The sequence below is a fragment of the Anastrepha obliqua genome, chromosome 1, assembly GCF_027943255.1.
Source record: "Anastrepha obliqua isolate idAnaObli1 chromosome 1, idAnaObli1_1.0, whole genome shotgun sequence".
In the NCBI taxonomy this organism is placed as follows: domain Eukaryota; kingdom Metazoa; phylum Arthropoda; class Insecta; order Diptera; family Tephritidae; genus Anastrepha; species Anastrepha obliqua.
In genome coordinates this window covers 44122639-44142337 of record NC_072892.1, presented here as the reverse complement: position 1 = coordinate 44142337, position 19699 = coordinate 44122639, and the positions used below count along the sequence as shown (strand labels likewise).

Sequence of the window (19699 nt, the reverse complement as noted above, 5' to 3'; positions counted from 1 at the left end):
TTTCACGATCAGTAGGCGCCAATGCCGTTAACACAACCAACACGTCAATGTCTTCAGAAATTACAACAATATTTTGAGATTCTAAACTGATTGCTGTATCAACAATTAATTTATCTGCATCGCTTTCCGCTTGGCATGTAAAAATATTGTTATCAGCTAATTTTATTCTTAATATTTCGATTAGGCGAGATTTATTTTTTTTATTCGTTAGAAATTTATCTTGAGCGATTTTTAACGGCATATTTTCATCAAATTCAATATCTGTACTTATATTTTTTAGTGCGCGACGATTCCTTTCAGCAGATTTAACACCGTCCTTCTTATATCCATCAAATACCACGTATGCGTTATTATAATTATTCCTCAAATATCTTACGTAATCGATACCATCCCTTTCTATTCTAGCATCTGTAGAATCACTGTGTTGATGACTTTTATTGAAAGATATGTCACAAAAATTTTCTATGCTTTCAATAATATCTTTTCTATAAATAACTCCTCTGATCCATTTATAAACTACACTTTCAGTGGTACCTCGTTTAAAAGGACTCCCTTCGACGCTCATTCCTTTCATTAAAGTCTGATCACTTGCAATACCAGAAAAAAAATATCTGATCGCCTAGATGTGAAATATCCTGTTGTATATTTTTCGAACTCTGCTGGATCCGTTTTACTCTGTAATTCCTTCATATCTTGCAGATAAATTTGTGCAGCCTTCGCATAGGGAAAATGTCCTGATGCGTCGAATAGTGGAATCATCAGCTCATTACTATGTAGATGTAAATTCCAATCCCCCATAAGGTCGGCAGCAATGAAGTCTTTCAATATTGTTACCATTCGAAAATACGTAATCCATAGTTTTGATGTTTTATTTTTATTTTCAAGCTCAACTAACTTATCTTCAAAAATTCGACTCAGCATTTGAAATCCTTGGTTTTCTGTAATTTCATTGTAATTGAAAATTTCAAAAATCATCGATATTTGTTCGTCATTTAATACATTTAAAAAATCCGCATTATCCTCCTTAAGATCTTCAAAAACTAATTGTGATAAAGCCTGCTGAAATAAGGTATGAGCCCGTACTGCTCTAGCATAGGCACGTCCTGACGTTATGTGATCAATCGTATTTTCTGCATAAATGGTAGAAAGAACTTCTTTTATCCCACTTCCAGCCATAATATAACCAATAATATATAACGTTGGGAAGAGGTTTGTCTTTATCTATTTAAGTAAAATTTAACGTAGAACTAAAAAAAAATTATTTCCAACTAAATATTATGCTCCAATATATTAATTTTTCATATTTTTTTGTTTAAACAATGAAAAAATTAATTGCACTATATAATATTGGTAGAAGTTACAATTTAGAGCATACAAATTAAAAGCCTGTTGGTTACATGGCAATTCATTCAGTCCCTATGAGATCCGAGGTCAAAACCCCCGGGCGCTCCACTATTTACTTGTACCAAATTTAGAGGATGATGAATGAGACTGCCCGAGACTACTCGCCACCGGTGTCTGACTTGTACAATAGCAGACCAAATTGCCGACTTTATTTCGAGTTTCTTAATTTTAATTATTTCTTAAAAGGACATATGCAGTAAATTAAACCAGTATATACTATGTGTATAAAAGTAGATATTATTATATATATTTGTGTATATGTATGTATTATATAAACAGTTATAAATATATGTATGTATGTATGTATGTATACAGAATTCTGCATGAATTGACATATACATATATACCGTACGCTTATCACACATGCCCATACACGTGCAAGCACACCAACATACCACTTCCACATACACATAAGTATGCACATACATAAATAATGGGTGCCCCTTATGACCGCCTATTTTGAGCTTAGTATACTTTTTTTTTTGTCCTTCATATCTACTTTGCTATCATTATCACGAGCGATAGTTGAGGTTTAGCCATAGAAAATTACATGAAGTCACCACGCATAGAAATTTGGAAATTCGAAACCAAAATTATGAGGGTTTTACGGCCCAGATACAAAAATATCGTTACCACGCATGTGAATTGATCACTAAGATTATAAGATTTGACGCTGAATTTTGATTTTGAATTTGAATTTTTGTTTTTCTTTATCAAAGAAATACAGGGTGGGCCATACAGCGTTTGCTTTTTGAACCACCTATTTTTTTGAGAATGGTAACAAAAATGACATGTCAAATGTGTTCATAATTTACTTAAATGTTTGACATTTACGAAATGGGACGCTATACGCTTGAACAAAATTGGGAAATATTGAAAACCTATTTCCAAAGTGGTTAGTCTTCTTCTTCTTCCGCGGTTACAGTAAATGGCGAGAGTTTTTGTTTCCAAAAATTGAAGAGGATGACATGGACGACATTTGGTTTCAACAGGACGGTGCAACTTGTCACACTGCCAAAGTTACACTCGAACTTTTGGTTACCGTTTTTGAAAACCGACTAATCAGCCGAAATTCCGATATCAATTGGCCGCCTCGAAGCTGTGATTTAAGCCCGTTGGACTATTTTTTGTGGGGAGCCGTTAAGGGCAAAAGCTATGCGAATCATCCAGAGACGATTGATGCTTTAAAACACGAAATCGAAGTTGCCATTCATGAAATTGGAGCCCAAACAATCGAAAATGTGCTTACAAATTGGGTTGATCGAATGGCCTACTGTAAAGCCAGTCGTGGCAGTCATTTGAACGATATTATTTTTCATTCATAAATGACAATGTTCAATCTTCAAAATAAAAAAAAAAGTTTGAAAAAATATTGATTAGTTTTTTTTTTTTTATAGCCGATTCAAAAAGCAAATTTTACATGGCCCACCCTATAGTTAGCCCAAGAACAATTCTTGGACTGAAAGACGAAATTTGATACGGAATTATTGATCAAATTTAGTCCACACTATGCCAAAATATATTACCTTTCAATATTTCGTAGGAAAGAACAATTTGATTATACTTATAGAATAATCATTACATAATAAACTTTTTTTTAAAACGTAAAATAATTCTTGTAGCATCCTATTGGAGAAGTTTCGTCATCTCAAATGTCAGTTCATAGGTTATTTTGACCTCTTTACTCGAAATTCTCTACAATACGAACTGCCAGACTCGCAACTCCTGTGAACCGTGTGAAGTAGACTGATTTAGCTCATTTTGAAATGAAGAATTTACGACTGCAATCTTTTCAATACTTCGGCCAGTGCGTTGTCCCACAAGCACAGGAATATTGATTAATGAATATGAGGTGTGGCTATTAAACAACGAGCCTGACGCTACTGTAGAAGAAATATGCAAGCGACGAACGCCTGTGAACGCTAGCTGACTTTTCATCTGTTTCGAATGCAACACTTCTCGGTTCTGTAAAAAAACCAATACAGCAATAACCTTGATTCTCATTCCATTTTTTTATTTTTTGTTTTTTTCTTCCAACGGAAAAAGTTGAGTGCATAGAGCAAAATCTGCTTGGACTGACGCTTCCAACGCGGTATGTTATTAAGCGATCTGACGTCTCTGTCAAAAGATACAGGGTTGCCAGATGGGTCCGTCGAATATGGGCAACCCTGTATGATATAAAGAACTTTCTTGTCAAGTACACCATACCAGTGATAGACTGTGCGCCGCATTAGTAGGATTTTCCAAACATCGGTTTTTTTTTTGAGAGCTTGAGAACTTAAAATGATAGTGCTAAACAGAAATATGATTGGAATGTTTTTTTTAATTGTTAAGTTTTGTAGGTATTTTCAAGGCATTAAGTTTTTTAATATGTTATTCAATTTTGAAATACTTTTTCCCTATAAATCTGAATGAGCCCAATCGGCAAAAATGCGACGCAAAGAATGGTCATTTGGTTTCAATTCTCGCGCGAACTGTATTTCATAGGCACGTAAGCTAAGATCCTTACGTAGAGTTTTCCACGTAGTCGAAGGGCAAAGGTTAATAAGTTGAGAACGACGAGAAACTGACATTTCGGCATCTTCTTCAACACTTCGCTCTATGAACTTTGAGAGCAAACTTATTTTTTACAATTTGGAAACATTGTTTTGGTTCAATGATTCATGATGACTTGCCAAACCTTACTGAACAGAAGTCTCAATACAGTTTGCCCTTGTCAGCTGGCAAACCATAATTATCGATATCGATAGTTCTCATGCACCTATAAAAAGCACCCTATACTAAATAGGTAAGGAACTATTTGCATTTGGTGGTCTTTGGAGGTGTGCCGCCGAGGCCGCGGCGGCCATTTGGCCGATATTTTGTTCCACACGTAATTGAGCCATACCAATATTATCATAATAAAGAGAAATGATAATAATTTCCTAAAAAAACTGTATTTTATTCAAAATCAACACCGGCCCTTAAAACTTAACCACCCTTTATATTTCATTAGCCAAAATCTACAATAGAAATACAAATTTGAGTTCGTGAAGTTGTGAGAGAGAAAAATATTCTGAAATATCTAACAGAAGAGAACTTTCGCACTATCAGGGATATTGATATCTTTTAACTATTTAGTAACTCATTTTGAACTTAAATTATTATTTAAAAAAAAAATTAAGTTCATTGTATAAAAAAATACCATAACTATTCAAGTTTCAAACTTTGTACAAAATATACTAAAATTCGACAAATTCCTATCAAAATTTCAAAATTTTTAATCAGAATTTTATAAGAAAATTTGGGTACGTAGTTTTGTAGCTCAATCAATTTTGGTAAATGAAAGCAATTGTACAATCGTTATATGAAGGAAATTCACAACAGCGTCAAGAAAAACAATTTTCGAAAATTCTCGAGAAGTTTGAGCCACTTCATACTTGATGCTTTCCATTTAAATTCAACCGGGCTATTCGGGTCATGTTCTTCGATTTCGATGTAACTTAAATATGTTGCTCTCTGGTCAAAATAATGGGACACGTATTTTTTTGTTCGCCCGAAAAAATTTTTTTTCAAGAGTTATCGGCAATTTTGTTTTTCGCCTCAAACTCGATTTTTTTTAATTATATAAGAAAATTTTTTTTTTAAATGCCCATAACTTAGTCAAAAATGAACCGATTTTAATAATTTTGGGTTCAAAATCATCGTAATTACATACACAAGCGACTTCATGTAGAAACAATTGCAAAAAAGTAGTTGAAATTTTTTTATTTAGCAAAAAAGAAAAAAAATTGAAATTTTTTCGAAATTCAATATTTCAAAAAGTGTATTTTTTTTTTTTTATAACTTTTTCCAAATCAAAAGAACATCTCAAACTTTAATTGAGCTGCATGCCTAGTAGCTAAAATGAGTTGTTTTTGAGTAATGAATTTTTGAGTAAACACCCTGTTTCGCACTTTTTGTTTTTCGCAAAATAAAAAATTTTCAACTACTTTTTTGCAACTATTTCTATATGAAATCGCTCGTGTAAGTAATGACGATCATTTTGAACCCAAAATTATTAAAATCGGTTCATTTTTGGCTAAGTTATGAGCATTTAAAAAAAAAAATCTTATATTATTAAAAAAAATCGATTTTGAGCCGAAAAACAAAATTGCCAATAAAGCTAGAAAAAAATTTTTTTTGGGCGAAAAAAAAATACGTGTCTCATTATTTTGACCAGAGAGCAACATATTTGAGTTACATCGAAATCGAAGAACATGTCCCGAAAAGCCCTTTTGAATTGAAATGGAAAGAATCTATATAAGAAATTTTTTTTTAATTGCTCATAGCTTAGTCAAAAATAAGCCGATTTGAATGATTCTGGGTTCAAAATAATCGTAATTACTTACATAAGCGATTTCATGGAGAAATAGTTGCAAAAAGTAGTTGAAAATTTTTTCTTTTGCAAAAAACAAAAACTGCGAAACAGGGTGTTTACTCAAAAATTCATTACTCAAAAACAACTCATTTTAGCTACTAGGCATGCAGCTCAATTAAAGTTTGAGATGTCCTTTTGATTTGGAAAAAGTTATAAAAAAAAAAAAAATACACTTTTTGAAATATTGAATTTCGAAAAAATTTCAATTTTTTTTCTTTTTTGCTAAATAAAAAAATTTCAACTACTTTTTTGCAATTGTTTCTACATGAAGTCGCTTGTGTATGTAATTACGATGATTTTGAACCCAAAATTATTAAAATCGGTTCATTTTTGACTAAGTTATGGGCATTTAAAAAAAAAATTTTCTTATATAATTAAAAAAAATCGAGTTTGAGGCGAAAAACAAAATTGCCGATAACTCTTGAAAAAAAATTTTTTCGGGCGAACAAAAAAATACGTGTCCCATTATTTTGACCAGAGAGCAACATATTTAAGTTACATCGAAATCGAAGAACATGACCCGAATAGCCCGGTTGAATTTAAATGGAAAGCATCACTTACAGTTTAATATAAATATTAAAAATGAATGAACTAAAAAATTGCAAAGTATAAAGAATTTTTTACTACTCAGAAAAATTCTAAATAAAGGTTAAAACTTTTGATCAAATACTTTAACTAAAAATAGAAATATATCAGACCCTTGAACTCACTTAAAAAATTAGGCGTACAAGCAAACAAAAAATTTTTTTTTTCCAAAATATTTATAATTGAATATCTTGAAAAAGGTCGCAAAAGCAAATTAATCAGAAATGATCTAAATCGTAATGCCATTAAGCACCTCGGATGCCTTTCCTGGTAATCCTGTATACTATGACGTCATAATAAAATATTTAGCAGCGTTAGTGTCGTTATTTAATTACCACACCTAGTAAGCTGACTCGATTTTTTTCACTACAGGACATTCAACCAGTCTGGTAAGACGACTTCGCATTTTGATAGAAAGTTGGCCAAGTTGCTCATTCGCGAATCTCCTCGTGACACAAATGTCAGCCACTGCCAGGTTATAAAAAATTAGGATATGAAAGAAATTTAAGAAAATAGGATAAGGTTCCTAATCCGTTATACAACCTCTGGATTACAATAAAAATCCCAGTGTTTTTTACAAATAAGCTCCGTTTTTTTTTAAATTGCGAAATAGGCGGTCTCAATGGCACACCCTATATTTAAGCCTTCTTCTAATTCTGGTAACTATAACTACGTGCTTTGTACTATCTCCTTTGAATTGGCACTAATCTCTTAATTTAGGCCCCATTGGCCATTGTCTACCAATACCAACAACACCACCACCTATATTGGTGACAAGTAATACAACTACAGCAACCACAGCAACAACAACAACAACTGCTACTGCAGCACAATTGACAGCAATTGCGGCTACCACAGCTACAACAACAAAAACGGCAACAGCAACAACAATTAGTCCGCTATTGTCCAATGTGCAGCAATCACGCCCGGCTCAATTGAATGCATGCCCCCCCGAAAATTGCTTGAACGGTGGTACTTGTAGTGGAAATGCTTCAAATTTTACTTGTTTATGTGCTAGTGGATACACAGGTTTGGAACAAACAACAATTACAAAAATACCTATACTTGTGCAATATAACTAAATAAATACTTACTAGCCATTACACAACAAAATTAGATTTTTAAGTACCTAAATTTGGTAGATTTGACTGTGTATTAGTTTGTAGTACAAATTATAGTAAAAAAAAAAATATTTTATATGTATGTATGTAGTACTGCTCGGTTTTGATTTACAATATTTTGTACTTTTTTAGTTTAATTAATTACCCTAGTACAACAAATTAGATTTCCATGGAAAAATTATTTCACTGGCGTTTGGTTTGCTAGTTTTAATAACAAATGCAATAATTCTGTGGTAGAACTGACAAATAAACAAAAAATGTTTAAATGTGTACCCACATTAATCAATTCAGATTACTAACAAGACTTTTCTCCTACTACGAAATGCAGGTTACAATTGCGAACTGGCCACCACTGATGGCCCGACAAGCGTGCCATTGACCGCTGGTGGTGCCGGCGTTGGGGGTGCCAACACTATCGGCACAATTGTCAACTGTCTTAATGGCGGCAAATGTCTGAATGGCGGCACCTGTTCAATGAATGGCACACATTGCTACTGCCCCAGTGGATTTTCAGGTGATCGTTGTGAGAAGGCCGAACCCTGTACTGCGGTGAATTGCCAAGAGCCAATGGTGTGCCAGCTGAACAAGTGTGTTTGTCCGGAGAATAAAATCTGCACGCCGTGCTCGGCCCAACCTTGCCGCAATGGTGGACTTTGTACCGATCTGCCCAATGGCGAGTACACATGCAGCTGTCCGTCCGGCTGGACGGGTCGCACCTGCACCAAAGATGTCGATGAGTGTGTTTTGGATCCGAATATTTGCGGTAATGGTATTTGTAAGAATGAAGAGGGCTCATACAAGTGCTATTGCACACCAGGTTTTACGGGTAAACACTGTGACTCCGATGTGGATGAGTGTTTGAGTCATCCCTGTCAGAATGGTGCGACTTGCAACAATAAGGTAAGTGTGTGTGTATTTGTTAGCTCTTGCTTTTCTAAAGTGTTTTTAGTTGTTCTTTTTTAAATATGGAAAACATCGGATTTTGAGACAAGTGAGTTAAGAAGAGATTTTCCTCACTATTCTACCTTCCAGTTTATAAGTCGAGTCAATATTTATTTAATTTAGTCCAATCCAACCTACATAGATTGTATACATAAAGGACTTGCCTATAGCTTAGACGTTGCGCTTGTACTCCTCTAGTATCTGGTCTCTATACCAAAATAAAGTATCAGGGGCTATTAACCCTTCACCGTCGTATGTCCACTCTCAGCCACCAAAGCTTTTTTACCATTACGGTCGTATGCCACCACAGCAAGGAACCATATTAACTTTGTACTGTATTTATTTATAGAATTAATAAATTTTGTTTATCCTTCATAATCTTAAATGTTATATATCACTACTCTTTCAACGGAAAACTATCTGTAACCGTCAGCTTTTAGTTCCTTCCATGCTGACATATGTGGAGTTACCTCACGAACAACAGTATAGGGTGGAAAATACATTGGCTTCTTTTTAAAAACTCAGAGAAATTATCACAAATCAATATTTTTCTATATACTATTTAGTTTATTCGAAGAGCAAATATTCCCAATAGCAAACACGAATTCATTCTTGTGATTGCTTCAACTTGCCCTTCAGTAGCATATCCTGTTACTGCAGTTTTGCAAGACTTTTGTGACGGTTTCTTTCTGTATCTGACGATTCACAAGCTTTGGCATTCGCCTTAATATCGAACTTCCACGGTACCCCACATACAAAATCTAACGGCGTCAAATCGCACCTCCTAAGTGACCAATGGCAACGCCGAGTTGGCTGGTAACACGATTACCGAACTTGAGCCGCAAAAGGTCGATTGTGTCATATGCTGTGTGGCATGGTGCGCCATCCTACTGAAGCCAACGATCGTCCAAGTTCATGTAAAGATTTTCCGGCTACGAAAAATCGTTTAGCATGCCTCTGTAGCGCTCATTGTTGACCGAAATGGTGTTTCCACAAGAATTTTTAAAGATAAATATGCCAATTATGTCATCGCCTCGCACCAAACTGTCACGCTCTGCGGATATATTGGCTCCCCAGTGATCACGTGGGGGTTTTCTGAATCCAGATGGCGCAGTTTTTCTTACTAACATCGCCAATAGAAGCTGGTCTCTGACTAATAACTGCAGGGTGTCCAAAGCGCTCTGGGCAAAACTGGATCTTAAAAGGACCATATGCCTGTTTAGATTCACCAGATCCAGCATCCTCACAGGTGTTTAACGGCTCACTGCACTATTGGCACCCTAGCCAGTAGAGTGGGGGTGCCTCACAATGACTTCTGCAGGAGTTGTGGAAGAAGAAATTGAGTCGGTACAACACTGCCTCGGTAAATGTCCAGCACTTCAAACAAGCCGTGCCAAATATCTTGGCGATTATTTCCTTGAAGAACTGCGAAATTTGCAAAATGTCACACTGGAGGGATCTTCTTAAAACGATCTAAGTGGTTTAAGCAATTTAGTTACGTTAGTGTCTTGTCTTAGACAAGCCAAGTGCTTAACCTAACCTAACCAAGCCGCCAAGATGAAAATGGACTTCGTCAGAAAATATGATTTGGACTTCTTTTCAATAAACTCACTGTTTTGACTACACAACATTGACTTTGGAAATAAGGTTGCAATATTCTCCCAACGTTGTTCAATTGTAAAGCAATTCTTCTTCACTTTTTGTCAAGATTTCCAACTCCAAAGAACTGTCAAAATAACATATGATTATAAAAATACTATATGAACCAGGTCACGAATAACTCTTGACGGTATTATTTTTCTAGCTATCAATTACTATTCCGGTATAATCTACAGATTTTCATATCTGCCTTCGGTTCCAAATATGCCACAGTTTCAATAGTCTCTGGAAAGAGAAATGCGTATTTTTTGAAAAAAGAGGGGCCGAAATACAGCGTATCTGCGTTCAAATCAGGCGAAATTTACTCTGCTGAATTGCGGCAACAAAGATTTAAAAGAACCCGCATACCTAACCGAGTGCTATGGAATGGATTTTCTATTATCCGATTCAGATTAATTAAAAAAAGCGAGCTATTGAATCGCGTACATTAAGTTGTTAAATATGTACTCGTATAAGGTTTGTTAATAGAGACAGGTCGATATCAAATCTGTTACCTACTATTCAGTTCCTAGACAACTGATCAGACTGATTTGACTTGTTTATGCGTGACTTGAAGGTATAGCTACATTCCACTGGTTGACGTGAATTGGACACCAAGCTCGTGCCATTTGATCCCAATAGACTTTTTCTGGTGAATTTTCTAAAGTCCCATGTCTTCGCCAATCGACCGATGCCCTTGAGCGATGCTCAAACTCAGCCTTATATGTGCAGCAAAGTCTTTAAAAATTCGACGTCTGGTGTCCATGCCACCGTGCAAAGCCGCAACATTCATTTGAACATGTCATATTCCCTACAAAAGGGCATATATGGAGATTCCAATTAAAAAATAGAACTTCATTAATACCTCCCACACAGCGGATTTTATTCATTTCCATCGGTGCTATTCTTCTTCTCAACTGAATAGAATTTCAAAATTCTCGAGTAGAGTAATTCTATATTTTGTGCCGCATCATACTTTTTTAGCAAGTTCAAATCCACGAGATTTGAATCCACTTTCCGAACTCATTGATCCAAATTGACTCATATCACTGGGGTAACAATGAAGAGCCCATCCATTCTTATGATACCCGATTCTACTTGTCGGTATAACTAGCGTCTTTCCGAACTGAGTTCGTCATCTACTTTTCTGCTGGAATACCGTATTCGATTACCAATCGCCTCATATTGCAGGCAAACAACTGTCTAGAATTGGGTCCGACATATTCAACTCATGTCTCTTTTGATAAAAAACCCTGCCACTCATCTAACTACCTATTCGTCCGTTGGATGATATTGCCAATGATAATCGTTGAGCAGTCTAACCGAAGCAGGTTTATGTAAACTGCGAAATGTTTCTGACATATATTTTATGAAAGGCATATTTAACATGTAATCAAAATGCAACTATAGTCAAATTCTAATGGAATAGGTTAGGTTAGGTTGAAGCGGTTGTCCTGTGGGACACACTCAGGCTCATAGCCCATTGTGATGCCGCGTGGGGAGCTTGTCCCTATCTCTCCTAAAACCAGTGTGTGTTTTTCAAAAATTTTAAAATATCTCTGATTTCTATAGTACTGAGGTCTTCTAGCTCATTAAAAAATTGTCTACCCAGAATAGTAAACCTCCGCCTGGATAGAGCAGGGCAGTGGCATAGTAGGTGCGAGATTGTCTCTTCCTCCTCCTCATCTTGACAACTTCTACAGAAGTCATGTGTTTGCACACCCATCCTTTGGGCGTGTCTGCCTATTAGGCAGTGCCCCGTTATGACTGAGATCAATGTGCTAAGACTGTGTTTATTTTGGCTTAGCAGAGATTCTGTGCGTTTAGCATTTAGAGTTGGCCAAAGTTGACGGGCGATTTTGCAGGTTCCTTCATTTCGCCATCTTTCGTTTGCTTTCTTTACAATTTGTTCAAGGATGTGTAGCTTACATGTTTGTAAGGGTATCCCTATGTCATTATCTATGTGCTCGTCAGACAGTTTAGTGCCGAGTCTTGCTAGTTCATCGGCTCTACAGTTACCCTCAATGTCGCGATGGCCAGGAACCCATGTTACCTTCTTCTAATGGAATAACAAATCAATACTTTTCAAAAGACAAGGCTTGCGCTTGGCCTTCCATAACCTCGGGCTTCAGTTATCCATATTCTTCAAAATTATTACTCAAGTCAGTAAATATTCCTATCAGGTAGTGGGTAAATTACGGTATATGTGTACAAGATCATTTTTGCTTATTAACTTTAAATACAATTTATAAATGCAACTTGAATGTCACTGTGAAGATAGTCAGAAGTCGGTGAGCCTTAAGCTCGCCAGGAAATCCATATTAAAAAATCCGGATTCAAACGAATCAGGAGCAAGAAAGTTCGGCAGCTCCGAAGAAGTTGGATTGTGGTTCTATTTCATATATGTACAATATAAATGAACGATATGAAGTGTTACCTATTCAAAACACCATAACTTTTTTGTGTGAAATTAGTTTTTATTTTTTCGAAGACAAAATTTTTCAAACATGATTACAATTTTAACATATATTCACTTTAGCTCGATATGACCACCTTTTGCCTTGACTATAGCCTTCAAACGGTAAAAAAATGAGTTGCATGCTGCACGAATGTGATCTTGAAGTATTTTGGCCCATTCTCATATAATCGCTTTTTTCAGCGCATCCATACTGGCATATTTTTTAGTCCTCACCTTGCTCTCCAAAATGGACCAGATGAAATAGTCCATCGGATTTGCGTCTGGCGAATTCGAAAGCCATTGTGTGGCAGAATTAAGTGTTGAACATGATTTTTTAACCACTCTTGGTTCACACGAGCTTGATGAGACGGTGCCAAGTTCTGTTGGAACGTCCATGGTCTACGACCGAAATGTTTGCGTGTCCACGGCTGTAAAGCAGCTTTTAAAACATTTTCCCGATAATAAGTCGCATTCACTTTGACACCAGGCTCGATAAAAACGATTTGAGAGCGTCCATCAGCGGTCACTGCGTCCCAAACCATTACTTGCAATGGGAAATTGCTTCGAGTGGCCATACGTAGGCTCAAATTCTCGTATGAGCGTTCGGACAAGTAAATACGATCGTTTTGAGTGTTTATGAACTGCTCAATTGGGAATTTTTTTTCATCAGAAAACACAATGTTAGGAAACTCGCCACGTTCGTGCAAGAGCAACAACTCCTTTGCTCTTTCGCACTGACTTTCTTTTGCTGGGGTAAAAGATCATGTGCTTTTTCCAGCCAAATATAACGCAATCACACTATTACGTTTGAATTCCATCACAGAAAAAAAAATTCAACAAAACGCAAATGCTTTTGATGGCTTATAAACAATATATTGAACTGTCATTAGAGCAATTTTGACGTTGATGTCATGAGCTGTTTTACAGGTACAAGCAGTGTGAAGTTGGTAACACTTCATATCGTTCACCCTTCGCTCAATTGCTGCTCTTTATTTTAGAAGAAAGTACGGAAGAAATCTACCTACTTAAATACTCTAGCTTTCAGCTTATGAGATTCAATTAGCTCAAAAACTGAAAGCAAATGACCAGCCGTTCCGATATTATTCCTCTGTGGGGGTTTTGGAGCTGACAGAAGACTCCGATTTTGCTGAAAAAAATTTAACTTTCATCGCGACAGCCAAGCTAACACGCAAAATTTCCGAATTTAGAACTCGGAAACCCGACATGTATTTGTAGAGAAGCCAATGCATCCAGAAAGCGCGACTTTTTGTTGTGATTTTTCCTCTTCGACAACGAGGATTTAAAGAACGTTACGGTCAACGGAGATCAAAACAAAGAAGTATTCATCTTTTTTTTTTAGCACTTTAAAGAATTGAATGTGAGCGAGCTTTTGTTTTATTAAAATGGCGCTGCATGTCATACAGGGTGGGCCATATAGCGTTTGCTTTTTGAACCACCTATTTTTTTGAGAATGGTAACACAAATGACATGTCAAATGTGTTCATAATTTACTTAAAGGTTTGACATTTACGAAATAGGACGCTATAAGCTTGAACAAAATTGCGAAATATTGAAAACCTATTTCCAAAGTGGTTAGTCTTCTTCTTCTTTTCTGATTTTCACATCGGTGGCTACGTTAATAAGCAAAATTGTCAGATTTGGAGCCTCACAAAATCGACACGTTACTTTAGAGAAGCATATGCATCCACAACGAGTCACTGTTTTCTGCGGTTTTTGGTCTGGCGGCATCATCGGGCCATTTTTTTTTCGAAAATGAGCGAGGAGCCGCGGTTACAGTAAATGGCGAGCGTTACCGTGACATGCTCAACGGGTTGTTTCCAAAAATTGAAGAAGATGGCATGGACGACATTTGGTTTCAACAATGCGGTGCAACCTGTCACACTGCCAAAGGTACACTCGAACTTTTGGCTACCGTTTTTGAAAACCGACTAATCAGCCGAAATTCCGATATCAATGGGCCGCCTCGGAGCTGTGATTTAAGCCCGTTGGACTATTTTTTGTGGGGAGCCGTTAAGGACAAAGGCTATGCGTACCATCCAGAGACGATTGATGCTTTAAAACACGGAATCGAATTTGCTATTCATGAAATTGGAGCCCAAACAATCGAAAATGTGCTTAAAAATTGGGTTGATCGAATGGCCTACTGTAAAGCCAGTCGTGGCAATCATTTGAACGATATTATTTTTCATTCATAAACGACAATGTTCAATCTTCAAAATAAAAAAAAAGTTGGAAAAAATATTGATTAGTTTTTTTTTATAGCCGATTCAAAAAAAAAATTTTACATGCCCCCCCTATATATGCCGTCGACAAATTCAACAGACAGTCAATCCACTGGTTAACATTCGTCGCTTCGACAATGTCATCTATTTAGTTTATATAAGTACACAAAACAGCTGAGTCACAGGGTTGAACTATTTTCGTAGATAGTTTATTGTAATAAATTGCGATGGAAAATAGTTGTAGTTTTTGTGTATATTCCAGCCCTTGAGGAAATGTTTGAAGAAACCTCAGAGCTTTTCGGAGCCAGCTGGAATATTTGAAAGATGAGGAGTTCATGAAAAAGTAACCAGCTTATGGTCCACACTTAACATATACCTGCACTACAAGCAATAGATTCACATTCGCAGTACTTTAATTATGAATTATTGTCTCAACCTGCTTGTAGCCACTGATTTCTAGCATTGTTTTGTGTAAAATTTAGCTTGAACTAGTAGTTTATGATCTCTATACCCGACATTCCTAAATCTTCTCCTTTTTATTAACCACTTATTTTCACTCTTCTCCAGATCAACGCATACGAATGCGTGTGCCAACCGGGTTACACGGGCATCAATTGCGAAGTCGACATCAACGAATGCGATAGTAATCCCTGCACGAAAGGCTCCACATGCATCGACATGATCAACAATTTCACCTGTTCCTGTATACCCGGCATGACGGGTCGTTTCTGCGAGAACGATATCGATGATTGTATTTCGGCGCCTTGCCAACACGGCGGACATTGCATAGACGAACTGGGTGGCTTCCGTTGTGATTGTGCCAACACTGGCTATGAGGGACAACTCTGCGAACTGAATATCGATGAATGTGAATCGTATCCATGTTTAAATGGCGCTGCTTGCATAGACGATATAAACGATTACCGATGCAAATGTTATGCAGGCTATATGGGCAAGAATTGTGAAACTGATATTAATGAATGCGAAAGTAATCCATGTTTGTATAACGGCAATTGCTTGGAACGTTCCAATATAACATTATATACGCTGAGTCAAACAATGGAGCTGCCGGAGTTCTTCAGTCGACCGTTCTCCTATCAGAATGCCAGTGGGTAAGTGTTGAGAGTGGTGATAAAAATAATTAATTAAATGAAGAACTCACTTCTCAAAAACGTTTAAGTTCTTTCCAATATTCTCTCCAATATTTTTGAATTGATCCATAAATGGGACTATATTTCAAATTGGTCGTTTGCTGGTTAATTGCTGGGATAAGTGGTTTAAAACGCTCTTTTGAGTCGTAACTTAACTGAAAGCAGTTTAAAGAAAGGGAAAAATGAAAACAAAAATACCTTTCCGAAATGGGTAGGTTTAAGTCACGTGAACACCCAGTGATCCCTAAAAACCACGGTCTGAATGAATATATCTCTCTTAACCCTTTTCGTATTAGTTAAAGAATATTTTACGGCGTCATACTTACTTCAAAAGAAATAGGCTGAGCTACGGATTTGTCCCACATTTGGATGAAGTGAGTAAGCTAACCTTTCAGCGAAAATATTTAGTATGATTGGCACCAGTTGTACGGTCAGCGTAAATTTCTAAGCCCTATTTTTAATCACCTGTTCCAAAACCTTGCAGGTTATCTGCTGGCAGCCCTTACTTGACGAAAATATCTCAGAGGACCCATAAAATGCTAGCGGACTCGTGCGTATAAAAAATGTTTAACTTTCTTCCGATCGGTGCAGATCGCAGTGCCCTGATCTCAGCCTTATCTCAGCTCCCGAGAGCAATTTTTGCACAGATATTGGGCGGCCACCGTAGCCGATCGGTTTGGTGCGTAACTACGATTCGAAGTGCACAAATTCGAAACTCCAGGCATGAAATATCATATGATGGAAAACGTTTTTTCAAGCCTCCGAGTATATTTCTGGAATTAAAAAGCTGCTCATAAAAACCATCTGGTGTTCGGCATAAAACGCACACCACTAATAGGGTGACGAGCTCGGCTAAACACCCAAAAAGGGTGTAAGTGCCAATTATATGTATTACATATATAAAACCAAAACGGGAAGAGTGTAGTAACAATTTTCATATTCCACTTTGTAATCCAGGTATTTACATAGATGGATCTAAACTTGGCGATAGGGTAGGGCAAGACGTCTTCTGACGAGCTCCACTATCAGACTTTTCCTTCTATGAGCACGCGTCCACCAGAATGCAGTGGCATCACGAAACCTAACCTTAAGAAGAAACGGCTTGGCCTTTAGTGATAACTAGGCTACAGTTAGAGCTCTTCTACAGGAAATGTCTATACAGAGCATTCAAAATAACCTTTTATAAAAAGTGGATTGTGTTTAGGCCGCACCCTAATATTAAATATAAATTTTTAGCCACCCTAATGGTAACTGCGCCTTCCGTTCCGACTGTTGCTAACCACCGTTTCCAGTCGCTGCAACGTGAAGGCCGTTAACCCGGGCATTTCCCCGCCGAACAGTTAAAACGTTTACCGTGTTAAACGTTGTTCGGCGAGGTTACTTTCACTCTAACTTTAATAATAAATTTCACTTGGATTGTACAATCAGGAGCCACCAGACGTGTCAGCCAACAAAGTAAGTAATACGTTGTAAAATATAAATTAATACTTAATATATTAATGCGCATCTATGCATATATCTATGTATATATATATTACTGAAATAAACTAAAAGAATATATACTGACACGCTGTGTTTTCTGTTTTTTTAAAATATTTCATCGGAGCGACCGTGGAGGCCCACAGTTCAAACCGCCCATTGCGTCGCATCCGAGCGAATATACATGGTCCTTCGAGCCGGATAAAATAAAAGATCCAACCAACAGATCACCAGCAAGCAAAAAAAAAAATCACCAGCAAGCCAAAATCACCAGCAAGCCAAGAGCACCAGCAAGTTAAACAGAGCACCAGCAAGTTAAACAGAGCATCAGCAAGCTAAAGAACAACAGCAAGCCAGAGCACCAGCAAGCTAAAGAGCACCAGCGAGCATAAAGACCACCAGCGAGCATCAAAAGCACCAGCAAGCTAAAGAGCACCAGCGAACATAAAGACCACCAGCGAGCTAAAGAGCACCAGCAAGCATAAAAAGCACCAATTCATCAGCTAAAAATTCGTTCCAGCAAAACAAGGTACGTGGATTTATTGCACACTTTTTTTTTGGTGGAAACAAGCAAATAAGATATATTAATTACAAAAAGAAATCAAAAAGGGTCAACGACTCCGTCTGTCCGCAAACAGACAATACAAGTGCGCGCGGTATTTTCAAGTCAATCAACCCTCTAACAGCGCGTTGTTGGGAATTTTTCAATTTTCTTATTCCTTTTACTTGTACATTCCCGCTGTGAAGTTGAGTACACAACTACACAAACAACGCCGCAGTAAATTGAAATCGATCCCAGCGCACTTTTTGCACAGGTGTATACATATCGGTGATTATTGTGTGGGTGGCGAAATTTTCGTATATAAATTTAAATATATTATATTTTTGCACAATAAATATATACAGACTTCCATAATATATATAATATATACTGGTATTTTAATCTCGGTGGTGCATTTTGGGCTTGGGTCTCGCTGTGAATTCGTCTCCATTTCGCGAAGGAGCATCCTTTTTTGTTTAATACCGCGTAAGTTTTTGTATCCCATACCTACAATATGGATACGTATATTCGGTTAGTCGACGCCGTGACGGAATTCGAATCCGATTTTAATGGCACTCCGTCAAGTGACCATTCGAAGTTTTCACTCCGGATCCAACAGGAGGAGTTGAGAGCAATGTGGGAAAAGGCCAAAGCAGCGTACGACCACTTGCTCTCAACAGAAACTCCTTCTCCTAAGGATCTGGCAGCAATAAAGAAGAGAAATAAAATATGTTACCACACATATTTGCGCGGCATGTCGACGATGGCTGACCTCTCTGCGAGGCTGGAAAAGGCAGACCGGGAAGGCGAAGAGCTTGCAGTACGCGAACTTAACATTCACCTTCCACCGTGCGATACCGACATTTTCAAAGGTGACTACGTATCTTGGCCAACATTCCGCGATATGTTCACGGCCATATACATTTTAAATAAACGCCTCACCCCGGTCGAAAAGCTGTTCCACCTCAACCAAAAAACGCAGGGTGAAGCCAGAGACATCGTCAGGAAGTGCCCGCTCACTAATGACGGGTTTGCTACAGCGTGGAAAAATCTCTGCGAAAGGTACGAAAACAAACGGATTCTGGTGAACACGCAGCTGAAGATCCTGTTTAACCTACAGACAATCGAAACTGAATGTGGCAGTTCGATAAAAAAACTCCAACGTGACATTAATAATTGCATTTCCTCATTACAGAACCACCAAATAGATATTTCCAATTGGGATGCAATTATTACTTATTTATGCTCCACGAAATTGCCAGAAAGTACTCTATCGCTTTGGGAACAAACGATAGAGAACAAATCTGAAATTTCAAAGTGGACAGATATGGACAAATTCCTTTCCAACAGGTTTCAGACACTTGAAACAGTGTCAGGCTTAAAAGGAATTAAAGCCTACAAAGCGCCCAAGGCGCAAATCTTACAACACCATACGGAAACTACACCAAGAAGGATGGGTAACTTTCAGGTAAGTGTCGCCAAACATATGTGCAAATTATGTGTCACTGACGACCACAAATTGCAAAGTTGCCCAAAGTTCCGGAAGTTAAAGGTCACCGATCGCATCGCGTGCGTCAAGAGCAACAACTGTTGCTTGAACTGCCTGTCGTCAGGACATACGGTGTCTAGATGTACGAGCTCATATAACTGCAGCACATGTCACTCAAGACACAACACGCTCCTGCACATTACAGCAGTTCAACCAAAGGCAGCAGCTCTTAAAGAAAGCAGAGATCCC

The 19699-nt window shown here is 37.4% G+C and overlaps 1 protein-coding gene across 7 annotated transcripts in view; it reads left to right on the top strand.

The window, feature by feature from the left end:
* LOC129236266 (protein crumbs) overlaps window positions 1-19699 on the top strand; it is a 96943-nt gene that overhangs the window by 60757 nt on the left and 16487 nt on the right. For 3 of the 7 annotated variants that reach the window (XM_054870544.1, XM_054870543.1, XM_054870542.1), the window contains 4 exons: window positions 7109-7417; window positions 7838-8409; window positions 8459-8500; window positions 15358-15902. In XM_054870544.1, coding sequence (XP_054726519.1) covers window positions 7109-7417; window positions 7838-8409; window positions 8459-8500; window positions 15358-15902 — 1468 coding nt within the window. The remainder of the gene's footprint in view (window positions 1-7108; window positions 7418-7837; window positions 8410-8458; window positions 8501-15357; window positions 15903-19699) is intronic. The other 4 variants (XM_054870548.1, XM_054870546.1, XM_054870547.1 and 1 more) reach the window with 3 other exon arrangements.